The 18,624-nt window shown below is 36.3% G+C and overlaps 1 protein-coding gene and 1 long non-coding RNA gene across 4 annotated transcripts; both read right to left on the bottom strand.

Moving 5' to 3' along the window:
- Window positions 1-2,053: 2,053 nt before the first annotated feature.
- Window positions 2,054-5,326, bottom strand: LOC129885027 (uncharacterized). The gene is made up of 2 exons (XR_008766029.1): window positions 5,263-5,326; window positions 2,054-2,697 (listed from the first exon to the last, which is right to left on the bottom strand). It is a non-coding gene; the product is annotated as an uncharacterized LOC129885027 (long non-coding RNA).
- A 1,071-nt stretch (window positions 5,327-6,397) lies between these two features.
- LOC129887455 (uncharacterized) lies at window positions 6,398-18,584 on the bottom strand. Of its 3 annotated transcripts, XM_055962564.1 has the most exons (6): window positions 18,424-18,584; window positions 18,051-18,096; window positions 14,943-15,629; window positions 13,718-13,782; window positions 12,009-13,171; window positions 6,398-6,675 (listed from the first exon to the last, which is right to left on the bottom strand). In XM_055962564.1, the coding sequence occupies exon 5, from the start codon at window positions 13,165-13,167 to the stop codon at window positions 12,121-12,123; it is 1,047 nt and encodes a 348-aa protein (XP_055818539.1). In that variant the 5' UTR covers window positions 13,168-13,171; window positions 13,718-13,782; window positions 14,943-15,629; window positions 18,051-18,096; window positions 18,424-18,584; the 3' UTR covers window positions 6,398-6,675; window positions 12,009-12,120. The 3 variants fall into 3 exon arrangements, 2 of the variants coding, with proteins under 2 accessions (XP_055818539.1, XP_055818540.1); XM_055962565.1 differs by lacking the exons at window positions 14,943-15,629; window positions 18,051-18,096; XR_008766395.1 differs by lacking the exons at window positions 6,398-6,675; window positions 12,009-13,171; window positions 13,718-13,782 and adding an exon at window positions 7,842-7,934 and having other exon boundaries at window positions 15,441-15,629; window positions 18,424-18,583.
- Between the last annotated feature and the right edge of the window lie 40 nt (window positions 18,585-18,624).

Raw genomic sequence — 18,624 nt, 5'->3', positions numbered from 1 at the left:
CACAATACAAAGGAAAAAGAGACTAACCTGGGATCCAATTGTTCCTCAAATACGGCCTTGCGCCCATAATAGATAATAGACATAAAGGCATTACGAACGTAATGCTAACCAAAAAGCGAAGTTATCAGGAAATAGCTCAAAACCAGATAGGGGGAGAAAATATCTCTAGGATCGACGCCTTACTCAAAATATGCCATCTCAGCTTTCAACAAGCATAGTTAAGCCAAACCTACAGCTACGATGGGCCACAAAGGTCTCAGGTACTAATATAAAGGTACACCATCAATAACAAGCCCTACCAAGAGCTACGCGTAGCTATAAGAGTGGAACAACACAAGATAAAGTAACTAAGGCTCAAACCTAGCCTAAGGTCATCAATAACGATCCTAAAAGGATTAATAATGTTAAGGCAATCTCTAAATAAGGCTCATCACCTAAACTAAGGACATCACGAGATCATTCTAGTTTAAGTCTTAATCGAGAATCAAGAAAATAGAATAGGAGGAGGAGAAATCTAATCTCGGCAAATACTAACCTAAGTCACATGCAATATATACTAAACAATATCTAATAAATCTTAGTCAAAGTGGAAGATAGTTGCCTACCTTGAAACCAATCATGCGCGCTCTGAATCCACCAATTTGAAGCTTTCAACCTTTGAATCACCTCCAAATGCCTCCACTCTAGCAAATCATGACGTCAATACGCATGTTTTGATACCAAATTCGCATTTTTCAAAGATGGATCCAAAATCAGGTCTAAAATGGGATTGTGGGATCCATACTAAGAATCCTAAAATCCACTCCATGAAAATATTTATTTGAGCTTACTGAACTTGTGTTCCAAAATGTGACACAATTCGGTCCTTGGAAACAAGGATTTCAGTCCATGCATAATATGGCCATTAAATATAACAAAATAATAGGGATAACAGTTTCTATGTAGAATTATATCAAATGGAGAGTACCCAACAGTTGTTGAAACTCCACTACGAAGCCACACTAATTTTGGGCGCTTGGGACTTTGAATCGCCCAAAATAGAGTTATAGAACTTGTGTTATGGAGGTTTGAAGTTTGGGGGAAATGTCTAAAATGTGAGTCTTAAAATGACTCTTAGGCATCGCAAAAGTGACCCCGAAGATCGCCTGAGCGATCTTCACCAAAATGGTGAACCTCTCTAAAGAGAGACGCATGATGCTAAAGCGACATGTCAGTTTAGCGAAGGCCATGTCGATTAAGCGACAGCTGCCCAGGGCGATTCATTTCTTAAGGGGAGCCCTGATCATTTTAGCGACTAAGGGCCATTATAGCGATGGCACCAAACTCAGCTAAATCAACTAAGTTTTGGAATAGGCCAAGTCTCTAACAGGTGCTCGGGTTCATTTGAAATCCCGTACGAGTAAATAAACTATGCCACCCCATAAAATTTGACATTCCGGACTCAATATCGCATTTGAAATTTCCATCTAATATCATCTTGATTAAAAGTGTGTCTCACACCCAAGCGTCATTTTAAGCCAAAATCCATAAGAAGACTCGAAATCAGATCAAAAGCCTCGAGAACCGCATGAAAGGTCATTCTAGACTAAGATCGACATTTTGGAGCTAACACCACTGACGAAATTTCAATCTAAGCATGTTTTCCAAGAATGTTGACCAAAGTCAACTTTAGGCCAAATTTCAAAGGCTAAAGCGCAAAATGGCCCCAAACTCGCACTGAATGCCTTGTTACTTGTGTTGATCATACTACTAGCCTAATTCAGCCATTGTGGAGCTGATAGAACCGTCAAAATTCCATTTTGAGGTTATTTTTCTAGAGCTTTGATGGAAGTCAATAGTTCAACCTCTAAGAGCTCCAAAATGGGGAAACAGGCATAAAACCAAAATGAATGCCCAGGCGAACGAAGTGTTAGTGCCAGTAAGTCATAAATAAATTAGGGTCGATACAAGAAAGTTCTAAATACTAAAAAGATCGGAAAATAGAGGAAATAACCTAGAGGCTCCTTACAATTCAACATTCCCACATGTAATTTCTTGAACACTGAAGCAAGCATTCAATAATAAGATTATACAACACCAACATTACATAGAAATCAAGTAAAAATATAATGACATAAAAGTTCAACATCATTCAACCATTCAAATAAAAATAAAAGACATAAAAGAAAATTATTGTTTGTAAACCAACCAACATAAAAAAGAAGAGGAAACCCGAAATCCACAATCCATATCAATTTTCAGCAACCCACCCTACGACATCAATTCCTTTTCAATCATACCTACCATCTATTTCCATCGCATCCGGCGAATAGTGTTATCATTCATCAAGGTCATAGGAGTGCGAGTAATTAGGTGCTCGATATAGGCCAATGAGTATGAACTGCAAGCTGCCCTACTGTCATTTTTGGCAACATCCTTCTTCTGGTCATACTTCCATTCTTCATTGAGCAGATCTACAGGCAAGTGGCTGAACATCCCAGACTGCTTCAAGAATCTAGGAAATAATTCAATCACATGCATAGTGAATAGAAAGAACTCATCTTCGTGGAATACTGGAAGGTTGTAATCATAAACATTTATCACTCTCTCATTGATTAGAAACTCAAGAATGATGAAATATTTTTTTCTCTAGATTCATTACAGTATAGATCCTCTTTGCACCTTTCCATGAGACACCAAGCAAAAAGGGTTTGTCACCTATGCAAAATTTAATGTAAAAATTATCAAATACTTATGTTTCAAGATGATCTTTAAATAGGACAGTATCCTGTTATGTACTAGCCTTGGACAACTCAGTATAGACATCTTTCAAAAAATTATAGAAATTGGGTTCGAGAATTATGTCTGTTGGGTCATAGTGTGTGGGGTAGTCTATATGACTTAGGCGCATAAGGCATAATACTTCATGTACAAACTGCAATCACAAAATAAAATTATGCAATTTGCAACTAATGCAATAACTAAAAGAAATTTTCAACACCAAAAACATCATCATCATCAAAAACAATACCATGACCACCAACAACACCACACCACCAATAGCACCACCACTAACACCATCAGCACCAACACCAATACCATCAGCACCAACACCAACACCATCAAAAGCACCATAATCGGTATAAATACAATTATTCAGTCTTATTGCATCATCATCCGCAAAACTGGCAACAACTTCATTACTAGATTTAGAAGGATCAAAAATCCCTTTCAACCAAAGATAAATTCCTTTTAATGGTTGTTGCTCCGGTCAAACACTTTTGAAACTTTTCAATCTTAGGATCTATCTTCTTTACTTTCAAGGGAACAAATACAGAAATAAATTCCATTTTTATCTCAGAGACTGAAGGAGTTATCCATGGGTCCACAATCTACACGTATAAAGTAAATATTGAATAAGTGTGAATAATATCCAATAAGTAAGACAACTGCATTAGTTATGTCTATTTTCAATAATTATTGTAATTGTTTTAGCAACTGCTGAGATATAACACAACAATTATTGAGATAGACACAACAACTACTGAATTTAGACACAACAACTTTTGAATATAACACAACAACTACTGAATATAACACAACAACTACTTAGACTGGCATAGCAGCTAACCAATTTGCTGAATAATATTCAACAATTGTGAAAGTTGTTGAAACAAGTTCAAATTGGTTGACGCAGAAGTAGTCTTTCAAAATAAATTTTAAGGGTATATAAGTGTAAAATGAGGCTTACCGAGTCAGTAGGGGAGTTAAATAAATCCTCAATTGTAACTAAATTATTTTTCTTTTGTATCAAGCCATCTAAGAATCCTTGGACAAGTAACTTCTAGTGATAAGTTTTTAAATTGAGTCCGAAAGTGGGAAATAGATTCAAATGCCCAAGCCTATATAAAATAATATCACCAAGGATCAAACTAATGAATAATGAACTCAATAATAATAAAAATAAAAAATACTGATCAAGATTTACCATGAAAGCATATGAAAAGTCATAGAGATTGATGTCTTTCCCTGTTGGATTTAAATCCTTCAAAAGATATTTAATGATGAGGTTGAAGCTTTCTAGGCCCCATGAATGAGTACAAAATGCTTTGCGGTTGGCAGAGAGCTCAATCTAGTTGGAAGAAATTTTTGTGCTTGGATCACGTGCACAAAAAAAATTATGCACAAACCAAAGTAAGCACGGTGACTTCTTGTAAGTATTTTCAACTTTTTCAGAACTTGAATTTAGAAGGGCAACCAAATCCTTCTCTTTGAAGCTCTTTTCAACCAACTTAAGTAATTTTGTTATGCCTCTCGGCAATCTTAGTTGACTTGGATGACTTTTTCAATTGGGCAACACTAAGAGTACTATGACAGTTTAAGCCTATCTTAATTGCATATTCTTTCATGCCAAAACAAACCAGCATGCCACAATAGTTGATCCAAAGTATATTTGTTTCATCACAAATAATTTCTCATTGAAGAAGTTGATATGCCAACTTTATATGAAATTGTGGAGTTATTTTATCGGACAGATCTAGATACTTTGCAAATATACTAAACCGAAAAAATCTTTCTAATTTTTTTCATTAAGGATAAATAATTTTTCCATACCTGACCGAACAACAATACCAACATTCAAATCAGGAAGTTGATTGTCCATCAACGTATGCGAGTCATAATCTGAAAATTAAACAGTCTTGACGATAGTATCTATTGAAGGGCTATCTAGAGGAGACTCGGCAATAGAATATGAAGGGACAGGTCTATCTTGAAGGTGTTTTTTCTTCTTTCACATAACATAGCATTAGCCTCAACATCATCCTCAACATCACCAACCAACCTGATCACCTTCTCTTATATCAATGGAATCTCTATTTTCAAAAAAAAATTGGTGTTCTGATTTGCTTGCCTGTTTTGAAGAAGAATCATCGTTGTCATCATTTTCTTTTTCTTGTGTAGACTTTTTCTTTAACGATCCAATCCTTTGGCCTTGACGTGACACGATGAATGAGGAAACCGAAAGTGCTTCAAACAAGTCTCTTAGCATTCATTTAGCCTTTCATAGGTAATGATAAAAAAACAAGCGGAAACCAAAATAGTAAATCTTCAGCTTACATATGTCCGATAATACCTCTAACTTTTAGATTTAATGGGCTAAGACAAGTCTCTACCTCACCCTCAATCACAATAGAAAAAATTTCATAGTAAGTGTCTAAAGGTCTCAGCATATCATAAGCTAGAGAGATAAAGGATTACTTCTCCCAGAACATGGGAACTCACCAAAAGTAGCCTTCAACAAAATATCAAGTAGCCGCATAGAAGAGAACGACGAGGAGCACCAATCCCTACATGGTGATATCATGTAGGCAAAAGAATATACGTTAGTACTTTGAATATACTAAGTATGTAGGCATGCACTACAATGTAAAATATGTAGGACATTTATAAGGAAAATTACATAAATGAGTGCTTGCATTAGTAATCAAGTAGATATCATTTAAATCATACATATGTGGATATATACATGCATGAGTAATCATGCAAAAAGAATTTGATACGTTCATTTGTGGGAAGTTGACTATAACCGACATTAAGACCATTTAAGCTATTACATGAAATTCAACATAACTCTCTATGTTTGCTAGAGAGCTTACTTGCCTAGGGTAGAACTCCATCAACTTTACATTCATTCTTTTTTTTATGGGAACAGACCCTACACGAGGCTCCCACCTCTCGTGCACAGTCAGGGGTTGAGCATCACCCCCAAGCCTTAACATAAAATAAAACAGAAAAATATAAGAAGGGGGACATAAACCTTACCTCCGATCCTATGTTGGTTCATAAGTCGGCTAACCTATTAAGGTCGGCTAACTCATCCCCGTAGCAAAAGGAGCTATCTATAACTAGAAAGCAGTAAACCTATGAGAGGACTCCTCCCAATACAAGTCGACTAAGAAAGCATAAATGAGGGAGACTGTCCCCTTCCATGAGAAGACAAGAAAGTAACCTACACTAGTCTTATTCAACTATGCTACATACCATACATAGCTAAATTGAGGAAGAACAAGTATATGAACCTTCTATCTCGCATGGGGTGAAGAAGCTCTTTTCATCTTTGCCCTTTTTCGTCTTGTCGTACCAAGTAAGTCCAAGGGAAGTATGCAACAGCATCACAATCCTTTACATTCATTCTTTAACTTTAAATTTCAGGGCTTTCATGGATCCATTAGCCTAAGCCTACAAGGGCTCCTATGTTGGCACATATTAATGAGACAAGGGGTTGCTACTAGGATTAGCTCACGACTCGATCTATGGCTTAGTTTTAACACGGCGATCGAAATCCCGAAGGGCTCCAACCAAGCCTCTTGTACATATCATAAGCATACATAAGGTAAAATATTAAAAAATGAAAACATCATAAGAGAGTCTAAAACATGAATAGAAATCTAAAAAAGTCTTATGACAAGATAGACTCAAATATATGTCCAGCTAGATGCTTCTACACATGAGTATGGATGGGGGATAAGACATGTCCTTAGCTCACCCTTAATACACAACATAAGCAAAAGTCATTTGACAAGAAAGCAGTAAGTAACTTGAAACTAGTCTTTGGTCAATGAGGACTCACCACAACACCTTCGAATAGGAACACTTACTAGTTATGTGGACGATTAGGATCTTCAACCTCAACCCCTATATTATAAGATAATGTAGGCAAAAAGTATACATTAGTACGTTGGAATGTACTAAGTATGAGGGCGTGACATGCAACTTAAATCATGGAATGCAAAGGTCAAGTAAAACACATGATAAGATGGAATACGTAAAGTCATGAGAAAATCATATTGACCAAAGCATTTAAAAACATAAATTCAAAATCATAACATACTTAAGAGATCATACATATGTGGGATAGGAACCATAACCGACAATAAGACCATGCGAGCTATAACATGGAATCCGATGATACCCTCATCGAGAAGGATGAGGCTACTTTGCTAAGGTAGACTCCTAATCATGAACATGTGCTATTTGTGGATCCACTAGCTAGGCCATAAAGACAACCTACGGTGGCACATAGTTTATGGGGCATGAGGCTGCTACTAAGGCTTTTGGTAGGGCCCCCATATCAAGTCCACTCGGTGCTAAGTCAAATTCCATGAAATACATACATAACATAAGATCATGATTTCATATATCATAGTCATGATCATAGGTTTAAAATCATAGAGTAGCTCATTTTCATAACATACTTGTAATGTGAGAATTGCCCTTTCATCATTACAATCATATTTGCATAATTCATATTGTTAGGCCTTAGGTCACCACATAGGATCCTTACTCACCTTACTTCATAACTTGCATAAAATTCCATAATTTGAGATATACTTATAATTCATGATCATAATGGAAACACATAGTCATAATTCATGCTTTGAAAATTCATAACCATAGTTTGAACTTGAAATTAGGGTCTGAAATGGATGCATAATCAATTGACTTGAAAATCATGAAATTAACTTAAAAATATGCATGATCATAAACTTTATATCAACACATACATAATTCTATAGATAATATCCTTTAGAAGTATAAATTAAAATACCTATAATTTACATCATGAACCCTAAAAATCAAAATAGGAGAATTTATGGAAAAACTCTTCAATTTAAATTCAATAACCATCAATTTATATCAAAATAGACTCATGATCATATTTAAAATCAAAATTCATGCAATTGAAATAGAGATCACAAAACCCATAAAATACCATACTTTAATTTGATAAAAAAAACCTTGTAAAATTGATTGGGCTTCATGGATGAAAGGATCCATAAGTCAATATTCACATACCTTGAGTGAGAACACTAATTAATTTGGAAGAACTTGAGAATTTTGATGGAGAAATTGAGTGAATTTGCTTGAAGTCTTCAATGAAAACCCTTGAGAGCCTTTTTGTAGAGAGAGAAATATTTGATAGATGAATTGTAGAAGAATGAATAGAATTAGAAATTTAGGTAAATTTATAGAGTTGAATTAGATCCTAAAAATATCTAGGTTCATTAACTAATAATTTAGGAAAAGTCTAAAATGCCCTAAAAAAACTAAATTCGGCCAGGAAACCTTTCCAGGTCCGCAACGCGGTCCTGTCGCGAACCACTCGGCTGCAAAACTATCCCTGATGCGCTCCTGTCGTGGACCACACTTTTTTGTGGATTCTTCGAAAATCTTTCTTCCATTCTACGGGTACTAAAAATCCACCAAGACCATTTTCCAGCGGGTTTTGACCCCCTGATCGATATTCCGAACTTTAATTTTTCAAAAAAATTAAGGATAATGTGTTACATAAGCGGCTTATTTCCAACACATTCTTAAGGTATTTTGTGGGCATTTTGAGGGGTGTTACAATATCTCCCCCTTGGGAACATTCGTCCTGGAATGAGATTCAACTAATATCAAAAAGACATGGAAAAAGGATTTAGAAATCCAATATGGACATGAGGACACTTTTAAAAAAAATACATAGAATGTGTAAACATCGTTCTTAAAATAAAACATAGTCCTTGAGAGAAATCATTTTCATGAATCATGCATGCATATGAATGACATATGAAACTGAAGCATAGGATTTTAATCGATTTGATCATGATCAACTTAGTACCTTTAGGCTTGAGTGAAAGGAAAGAGATAGGGATATCGCTTCATCATATCCGATTTTGCTTCCCTCGTAGCACTCTCTACGTGTTGATTCCTCCACAATACTTTGACAGATGCAACATCTTTATTTCCTAGCCTCTTCACTTGGCGGTCTAAAATCTCAATTGGAACCTCCTCATAAGTCAAATTCTCTTCAATACTCACGTTCTCCATTGGCACAATAGAATTTGGATCACCCACTAACTTCCTCAACATCGACACATGAAATACCAAATGAACCGAAGCCAACTCAAGTGGCAAGTATAACTCATATGCTACCTTGCCAATGCACTTCAATATCTTATATGGTTCTATATATATAGGGCTCAACTTACCTTTCTTACCAAACCGCTTTACCCCTTTTATAGGTGAAATCTTCAAATACACCATGTCATCCACATCAAATTCAAGCTCTCTCCTCCTAGTGTCCAAATAGGACTTTTGACGACTTTGAGCCATTTTCAATCTTATTTTTATGAGCCTTAATTTCTCCATTGCATCAATTACCAAATCTGGACCAATCAATTTCATCTCACCAACTTCAAACCACCCCACCGGAGACCTACATCTTCTCCCGTACAAGGCTTCAAAAGGAGCCATTTGGATGCTAGAGTGATAACTATTATTATAAGCGAACTCAATCAATGGTAAATGGTCATCCCAACTTTCTCTAAGGTTAATCACACATGCCCTTAAATTATCCTCCAAGGTTTGAATTGTTCTCTCGGCTTGCCCATCGGTTTGAGGATAAAAAGCGGTACTTAGCTTGACTTTAGTCCAAGACCGTTTTGAAATGACTTCCAAAAATGTGAACTAAATTGAGTACCTCTATCCAATATAATCGACAAAGGAACACCATGAAGTTTCACAAGTTCACGAATGTACAATTTAGCATAGTCTTCGGCACCATAAGATGTTTTGACCGATAGAAAATGCACCGATTTGGTCATTCAGTCCACAATGACCCAAATAAAATCATGTTGTCTTCTAGTACGAGGCAAACCCATGACAAATTCCATATTCATATCTTCCCACTTCCATGTAGGAATTTTAATTTCTTGAGCTAGACCTCCCGGCCTTTGATGTTCAACTTTCACTTATTGGCAATTAGGACACCTAGCCACGAATTCCGCTATGTCCTTCTTCATGCCATTCCACCAATACACTTCCCTCAAGTCACGATACATCTTGGTGGATCCCGGATGAATTAAATACCGAGAACTATGGGCCTCATTCAATATCAACTCTCATATTCCATCAATATTTGGAACACACAACCGACCTTGGTAATATAGTACCCATCTTCTCATAGGGAGAAATCCTCAATGGACTTTTCGGCAACCGACTTTTTTAATTCGACCAAAGTTGGATCATTGTCTTGCTTGGCCTTGACTTCTGCCGCAAGAGACAATTCCGAAACATTATGTATAAGAACGCCTACAGCATTGGAATCAACCAAACGCACACCTAAATGTGCCAATCTATGGACCTCTTTGACCAATTACCTTTTACCTTCCTCAACATATGCGACACTACCCATAGACAACCGACTAAGAGCATTGGCTACAACATTGCCTTACCCGGATGGTAAAATACACTCATGTCATAGTCTTTTAGGAGTTCAAGCCACCTCTTTTGCCTAAGTTTTAAGTCCTTTTGACTAAACACATATTGCAAGCTTTTGTGGTCGGTAAACACATCAACATGCACCCCATAAAGATAGTGGCGCTAAATTTTCAATGCAAATGCAACTGCCGCAAGTTCAAGATCATGGGTTGGATAGTTTCTTTCATATACTTTAAGTTGCCTAGAGGCATAGGCTATAACCTTACCATATTGCATCAAGACACAACCCAAACCAACACATGAAGCATCACAATAAACAACAAACCCATCTGAACCTTCGAGCAATGTCAAAATAGGAGTTGACGTAGGACGATCTTTCAATATTTGGAAGCTTTTCTCACATTCTTCCGACCATTGAAATTTTGCCTTCTTTTGTGTCAACTTAGTTAAAGGCGAAGAAATAGATGAGAACCCTTCAACAAACCTTGGGTAGTATCCAGCTAAGCCCAAAAAGCTTCTAATGCCTGAAAGGGATAATGGTCTAGGCCAATCTTTAACTGCCTCCATTTTCTTTGGATCTACTTTAATCCCATCACCGGACACCACATGGCCAAGAAATGCAACCTCTCTTAGCCAAAATTCGCGTTTACTAAACTTAGCGAATAGTTTATTTTCCCTCAACGTTTGCAACACAATGCTCAGGTAACCCATATATCTTCCTCATTTTGAGAGTAAATCAAGATGTCATCAATAAACACCACTACAAACGTATCCAAATATGGCTTGAAAATGTGATTCATCAAATCCATGAATATAGCTAGAGCATTTTTCAACCCAAATAACATTACTACAAATTCAAAATGACCATACCTTGTCCGAAAGTCCATCTTGGGAATATCACACTCCCTTATCCTCAATTGATGATAACCGGAACAGAGGTCAATCTTCGAAAAATAGCTAACTCCTTGTAGTTTATCAAACAAGTCATCTATCCCTGGAATTGGATATTTGTTCTTTATGGTGACCTTATTCAATTGTCGGTAGTCTATACACATTTGGAGTGACCCATCTTTCTTCCTAAAAAACAACATGGGAGCACTCCAAGGTGAAATACTTAGTCTTATAAAACTCTTATCCAACAAATCCTTTAATTTTTCTTTCAACTCCTTAAGTTCTACCAGAGCCATACGATAAGGAGGAATAGAGATAGGTTGGGTATCGGGAAGGAGATCTATGCCAAAGTCAATATCCATTTTGGGAGGAATACCAGGAAAATCATCAGAAAATACATCAAAGAACTCAATAACTATAGGGACCGACTCAAGAGTAGGAGTTTTGGAATCAATGTCCCTAACTCACATAATATGATAAATGCACCCTTTGGAAATTATTTCCTTGGCCTTAATACATGAGATGAATCAACCCTTAACCACTGAATTATTTCCCTTCCATTCAAGAATAGGCTCATTAAGGAAGTAAAACTTAACCACACGAGCTCTACAACATATAGATACATAAGCGGCATGTAACCAATCCATACCAAGAATGATGTCGAAATCAGTCATATAAAGTTCAACAAGGTCACATGGTATAAGCTCTCTTGGCTAATACCGAACCACCAATGGAAGTATAAACCGAGAAAGGTTCTATTAACACTTCGGGACACACATCAAATCTCATAGCAATGTAAGGAGTAACAAAAGACAAGTTGGCACCCGGATCAAGTAATGCATATACATCAAAGTTAAAGACTCGTAACATACCCGTGACCACATCGGGAGACTCATCAACCTCTTGCCTAGCATGAAGAGCATAGAAGCGGTTGTTGCGTTGGCCACCCTTAGGTTGAGCTTGGGAACCTTGTTGCACTTGGCCTCATATAGGACGACCATATCCAACCTTGTTGTCTACAAGAGGGCACTCGGATCGCTTATGGCCTATCTTTCCACACCCATAGCAAGCACCCATTCCGATCAAGCACTTTCCTCCATGATTCCTTCCACATTTTGCACATTTTAGAGGAGAAGGGTTACTAGTATTTACACCTCTTTCACCTTGAGCTTTAGGGTATGGCACCCTATCCTTAGCAAACTTCTTCCTCGAGCTTTGGCCTTGATGAGAGCGTCCACTACTACCAACGGTCCTAGCATTAGAGAACCCACCTTCATATCGGGCCCTCTTAGAATCCCTCATCCTTATTTGTTTGAGCTTTTCTCCTTTAATTTGTTTGGCAAAAGTCAATAGCCGAGATATGTTCATCTCCTTGACAAGCATAGTGGTGCGACATTCCTTAGATACCAAGTCGGACACCCCCAATATGAATTTACTCATTTGGGCACGTGGATCAGCAACCATTGAAGGAGCATACTGGGATAGCATAGTAAACTTGAGGGCATAGTCCCTCATCCCCATATTGCCTTGTCGAAGATTTATGAACTCCAACACTTTAGCCTCCCTTAACTCAAGAGGGAAAAAGTGATCAAGGAAAGTAAGTTTGAAAGCTTTCCATTCAACGGGACCTTCATCCACCTTCTCCGACTTCCATTGAGTGTACCATAGTTGAGCAACACATTTGAGTTGGTAAACCGCCAACTCCGCTTTTTCTTCCAAAGTCACCCCCATAATACTCACTATCTTGTAGACCTCATCAATGAACTCTTGAGGATCCTCATCAACCTTTGAACCATGAAACTCCGGGGGATTCATTCGTGTAAAGTCCCTTACTCTTGAGGCTGGAGTGGGAACATTAGGAGAAGCCACGATACCTTGGTTGGTCACCACTTTGGATAGCATAGTGATAGCGGTGCGGAACTCCGCATTAGTCACTTGGTCCGATAGAGGACCATTGTCTTGAGGAGTCGGGGGAGCTTGGGCGTCATTAACATTCTCTCTCCTTGGAAATGGTGGTCTTCTTGGAGCCATTTTTCTGAATTTCACAAAGAAAGACTATTAGGAAAAAGAAGTCTTAACGTAAACTCTATAGCACGACATGGATCATGAAAGAGGTGAGAATTCCTAAAATGCCTCATAGCCTCCTACTCATAAGTGTGGCACGCTTCACACCCATGAATAAGACTCTACTTGACGCGGCATGTTGGACACCCTAGGACACTTGGAAAGACTTGTGCTCTGATACCAAGTTTGTAACAATCCGACCTAAGACCTAGTCGTAACACGACAATCGAAACTCCGAAAGACTTCAACCAAGCCTCTTGTACATATTATAAACATACATAAGGTAAAATATAAAAAAAAAACATCATAAGAGAGTCTAAAACATGAATAGAAATCTGAAAATGTCTTATGACAACATAGACTCAAACATATGTCCAGCTAGATGCCTCTAAACATGAGTATGGGCAGGGGCTAAGACATGTCCTTAGCTCACCCTTAATACACAACATAAGCAAAAGTCTTTTGATAGAAAAGCAGTAAGTAACTTGAAACTAGTACCCGGTCAATGAGGACTCACCACAACACCTTCGAATAGGTTCGCCTACTAGCTACGTGGATGATTAGGATCTTCAACCTCAACCCCTACATTATGAGACAATGTAGGCAAAAAGTATGCATTAGTATGTTGGAATGTACTAAGTATGAGGGTGTGACATGCAACGTAAATCATGAAATGCAAAGGTCAAGTAAAACACATGATAAGATAGAATACGTAAAGTCATGAGAAAATCATATTGACCAAAATATTTAAAAACATAAATTCAAAATCATAACATACTTAAGAGATCATACATATGTGGGATAGGAACCATAACCGACAATAAGACCATGCGAGTTATAACATGGAATCCGATGATACCCTCATCAAGAAGGAGGAGGTTACTTTGCCAAGGTAGACTCCTAATCATGAACATGTGCTATTTGTGGATCCACTAGCTAGGCCATAAAGACAACCTACGGTGGCACATAGTTTATGGGGCATGAGGCTGCTACTAAGGCTTTTGGTAGGGCCCCCATATCAAGTCCACTCGGTGCTAAGTCAAATTCCATGAAATACATACATAACATAATATCATGATTTCATATATCATAGTCATGATCATAGGTTTAAAATCATAGAGTAGCTCATTTTCATAACATACTTGTAATGTGAGAATTGCCCTTTCATCATTACAATCATATTTGCATAATTCATATTGTTAGGCCTTAGGTCACCACATAGGATCCTTACTCACCTTACTTCATAACTTGCATAAAATTCCATAATTTGAGATATACTTATAATTCATGATCATAATGGAAACACATAGTCATAATTCATGCTTTGAAAATTCATAACCATAGCTTGAACTTGAAATTAAGGTATGACATGGATGCATAATCAATTGACTTGAAAATCATGAAATTAACTTAAAAATATGCATGATCATAAACTTTATATCAACACATACATAATTCATATAGATAATATCCTTTAGAAGTATAAATCAAAATACCCATAATTTACATCATGAACCCTAAAAATCAAAATAGGAGAATTTGTGGAAAAACTCTTCAATTTAAATTCAATAACCATCAATTTATATCAAAATAGACTCATGATCATATTTTAAATCAAAATTCATGCAATTGGAATAGAGATCACAAAACTCAGAAAATACCATACTTTAATTTGATAGAAAACCTTGTGAAATTGATTGGGCTTCATGGATGAAAGGATCCATAAGTCAATATCCACATACCTTGAGTGAGAACACCAATTAATTTGGAATAACTTGATAATTTTGATGGAGAAATTGAGTGAATTTGCTTGAAGTCTTCAATAAAAACCCTTGAGAGCCTTTTTGTAGAGAGAGAAATATTTGATAGATGAATTGTAGAAGAATGAACAGAATTAGAAGTTTAGGTTAATTTATAGAGTTGAATTAGGTCCTAAAAATGTCTAGGTTCATTAACTAATAATTTGAGAAACGTCTAAAACGCCCTATAAACTAAATTCAACCAGGAAACCTTTCCAGGTCTGCGACGCAGTCCCATCGCTGACCACTTAGCCGCAAAACTGTCCCCAGGTCCGCGATGCAGTCCTGTCGCGGACCACACTATTTTGTGGATTCTTCAAATATCTTTCTTCCGTTCTACGGGTCCTAAAAATCCACCAAGACCATTTTCCAGCAGGTTTTGACCCCCTAATTGATATTTCGAACTCGAATTTTTCAAAAAGATTAAGGATAATGCGTTACATGAGCGGCTTATTTCCAAGGCATTCTTAAGGCTATCTGTCATCGTGGCATGATCAGCAAGTGGTGCCAGTTTATTAGAAGATGTTGCTGCTTCTACTTCTTTTTCTCTTTGGGCTTGTGTACGGATTCTTCTAGCTTTTTGAGGAATAATTCTTGAATTAATGCTTCTCTTTCGTAGAGTCATTTTATCTACAAACATGAGATAAAACATAAATCATATATTAATATGACTAATTCTTCAATTAAATAGGAAAACAAACTACTATAGTTGATCAAGCAGTACACGATTTTTTTTCAAACAATTGTTGGAACAACAACTTAAGTTGCTACAACAATTTAAGGTTGCAACTTAAGAAATTAAAACTGCAGCTATTTAAGCAGTTGTTTTACGAACTACTTAAGTTGCTACAAGAACTTAATATTGAAACTTAAAGAATTTATTGCAGCAACTTAAGTAGTTGTTGTTGCAACACCTTGAGATTGAAAGTTAAAGGATTTTCAGTAGCAACTTAAGTAGTTACTTCATCAACTACTTAAGTTGTTGTAATAACTTGTTGCAACAACTTAAATAGTTGCAACACCTTAAGGTTGCAACTCAAGGGATTTACTGCAGCAACATAAGCAGTTATTTCATCAACTACTACTTAAGTTGTTGCATCAACTTAAGACATTTGGTAAAGCAACTTAAGCAATTGCTACATCAACTAGTTAAGATTGCAAGTTAAGAAACTTATTGCAGCAACTTAAGTGAATGCTTCATCAACTACTTCAGTTGTTGCGACAAATTCAACACCTAATAATTTTTTTCAACAATTGATAGAGTGGTTGCAACAAGTATCTCGTCTGTTGAAAAAGAGCAGACAAATTTTAAGTTGTTGCAGCAACTACTTACCTTTTTTTTACTCTTATTTTCTCTCTTATTTCATTCATATACCATTTATTTCATATTTAAAATTTTCGAATATTTTCAGATTTTCATCAGTGTCATATCCACCACAACAAATACAAATACAATGTTCATTTAAGGCATAAAACAATAAAATATGTGAAACCAAGAAAAAATTCACATTCTTCTTCTTCTATTTAAATCATCACACCCTAACTGTTTAAGAAAACTCGAAACTCTAACTATTTAAGAAGTTTTTTTACCTCTATTCACAATGACAATAACGGCGTGAGAAGGAGACGAACAACAAAGAAGATGAATGACAAAAAAGATGAAAATCAAGGCGGAGAATTTGAAGCAAAGGAACTTGAAAAAGAACTGAAGAACTTGAGGAAGAAAAAATGAGAGAGAAGAGAAAGAACTTGAAGCAACAAGAGAGAGAACTTGAAAAGACAGAAGTTTTTAGATTTGAAAACTAATTTGAATTGGGTCATATGGGGATCCAATAATGGGAGTTGGGATATTTTTTATTTTATTAAAGTTTAAGAAGTTTGAAAAAATATATTTTACCCCCTACTTAACCCCTAATTAGTAAAAGCTTTGACCTTGGCTAGTCAAGATTGTCAACTTTTTTTAATTGAAAACCTTTTTGCCACCTCCCCGAGAAAATCCTGAGGACTTTAAAAGCTAACCATATTAGCCAACTAGCAGATAAGCCAAACAGCGATAATAATGTAACTAAACAACAGCTAAAGATGGAGGAAAGGAACCAATATTTATATGAAAAATCTCCAAAGAAGCTAATCAATTAAGATAGAAAGAAAGTGGAAACTATTGCAACAAAACTACAATAGTTCATGAGCAAAACAGAGAACCGAACCTTACTACTGAATAGAAAAGAGGAGAAAACTGAAACTTACTATTGGAATCATTCTTGAAGTTAAACCTTTTCATGAAGAAATAAAAATAATATGTTGAGCTTACTGGTGAATAGATTCAAAGTAACAACAACTACAACATGATACTATCATAAAAAATTGAGCAAACGAAATCATTTTCAAACACATAAATTGGTCAATCTGCGATTAACTAAACCATCAATCAGCTAGATGAGGGCCTGCATTCAACTTGGATTATATTGTAAACAAACAATAAGAAGACTAAGGCATGACAACTAATTAGTTTGAGACACCTTAAGACATTATTTAAAGTCCATTTTAATCATTTGAAATACATAATGGTATAGAAGAAAAATCAGTAACTAGCCAAAAGCAGTCATCACAAGTGCTCCCAAAGGAAACAATGGAAACCAAAAATATGAACATAACACTGCGATCCGACATGGAAAAAGAGAAACAAGTGTGAACCAGCTAATTCCTACATCAGCTCTAAAGATGAGATAGTCTACATTTTTAACTTATGAATATAGACAATGAAAGTTTTATACATCTCGACATGAATTGAGAAAGACAAAAACTTGAATCACAACCTAGGTTAGGCATCAGATATTAATATCGACTACAGAAAATAACAGGAAGGCAAGAGATGCAACGTATTCATACTAATCAAAATAGAAAATAAACATCACATTTAAGCTGCTGGAAATGTAATAAAACTACTAACTAAATAAATAAAATACAACACACATGAATCATAAACTAAAAGAAACAGAGCTAGAAACTACTCAATGCTCGAGAAAAGAAAGGAAAGAGAAAGAAGATTACCTAGTTTTGGGCAGCGACTGAGATAACGAGTTGACAAGATCAATTTCTACACCAATTTCGGGCGCGAGTGGTCAAAAAGAGATGATAAGAGAGGAGTGAGTGTGTCGGAAATCAGAAAATCAGAGGAAAGAACAATAGAGAAATTAGTGAATAAAATACGAAAAATTCCAATATTTCCCAAGCTCTCTCTACCACTTCCTGTCTTCCCAATGGAAACAAGTGCGATATTTATAGCCAAAAATAGTGGATTTGAATTTCAAAAAAAAGATGTTTGAGAGGGGGATAAATCTTCTCCAAGATCTTGTTTAAATTCTCAAAGTCTTTTACAGATTAAGAAAAGTAGGAGGAAAAGGTTTACAAAAGAATGGGTTACCTGCTCTCAGATTGACTTGAGGGAGATGGATGAGCTTGAAATCCGGTGGATTTTGGGAGATTTTGCAAGAAAAGTTGGTGGTTATTGTACGTTGTATTTGTCTTTGGGCGTGTGTATACGCGTATGTTGCTAAAAGAATGAGGGAAAGAGAGAGTGAGAGTCTTTTTTTTGGGGGGGGGGGAATTAAAAGAGACTTTTGAG

This window comes from Solanum dulcamara, chromosome 4 (assembly GCF_947179165.1).
Source record: "Solanum dulcamara chromosome 4, daSolDulc1.2, whole genome shotgun sequence".
Taxonomy (NCBI): Eukaryota; Viridiplantae; Streptophyta; class Magnoliopsida; order Solanales; family Solanaceae; genus Solanum; species Solanum dulcamara.
Note: the sequence above shows the minus strand (reverse complement) of the source record. Positions and strands in the feature narration are given on the sequence as shown.

Excerpts from the sequence above, each read along its gene's own strand:
- LOC129887455 (XM_055962564.1), bottom strand. The coding sequence starts at position 13,167 with ATGGCTCCAAGAAGACCACCATTTCCAAGGAGAGAGAATGTTAATGAC.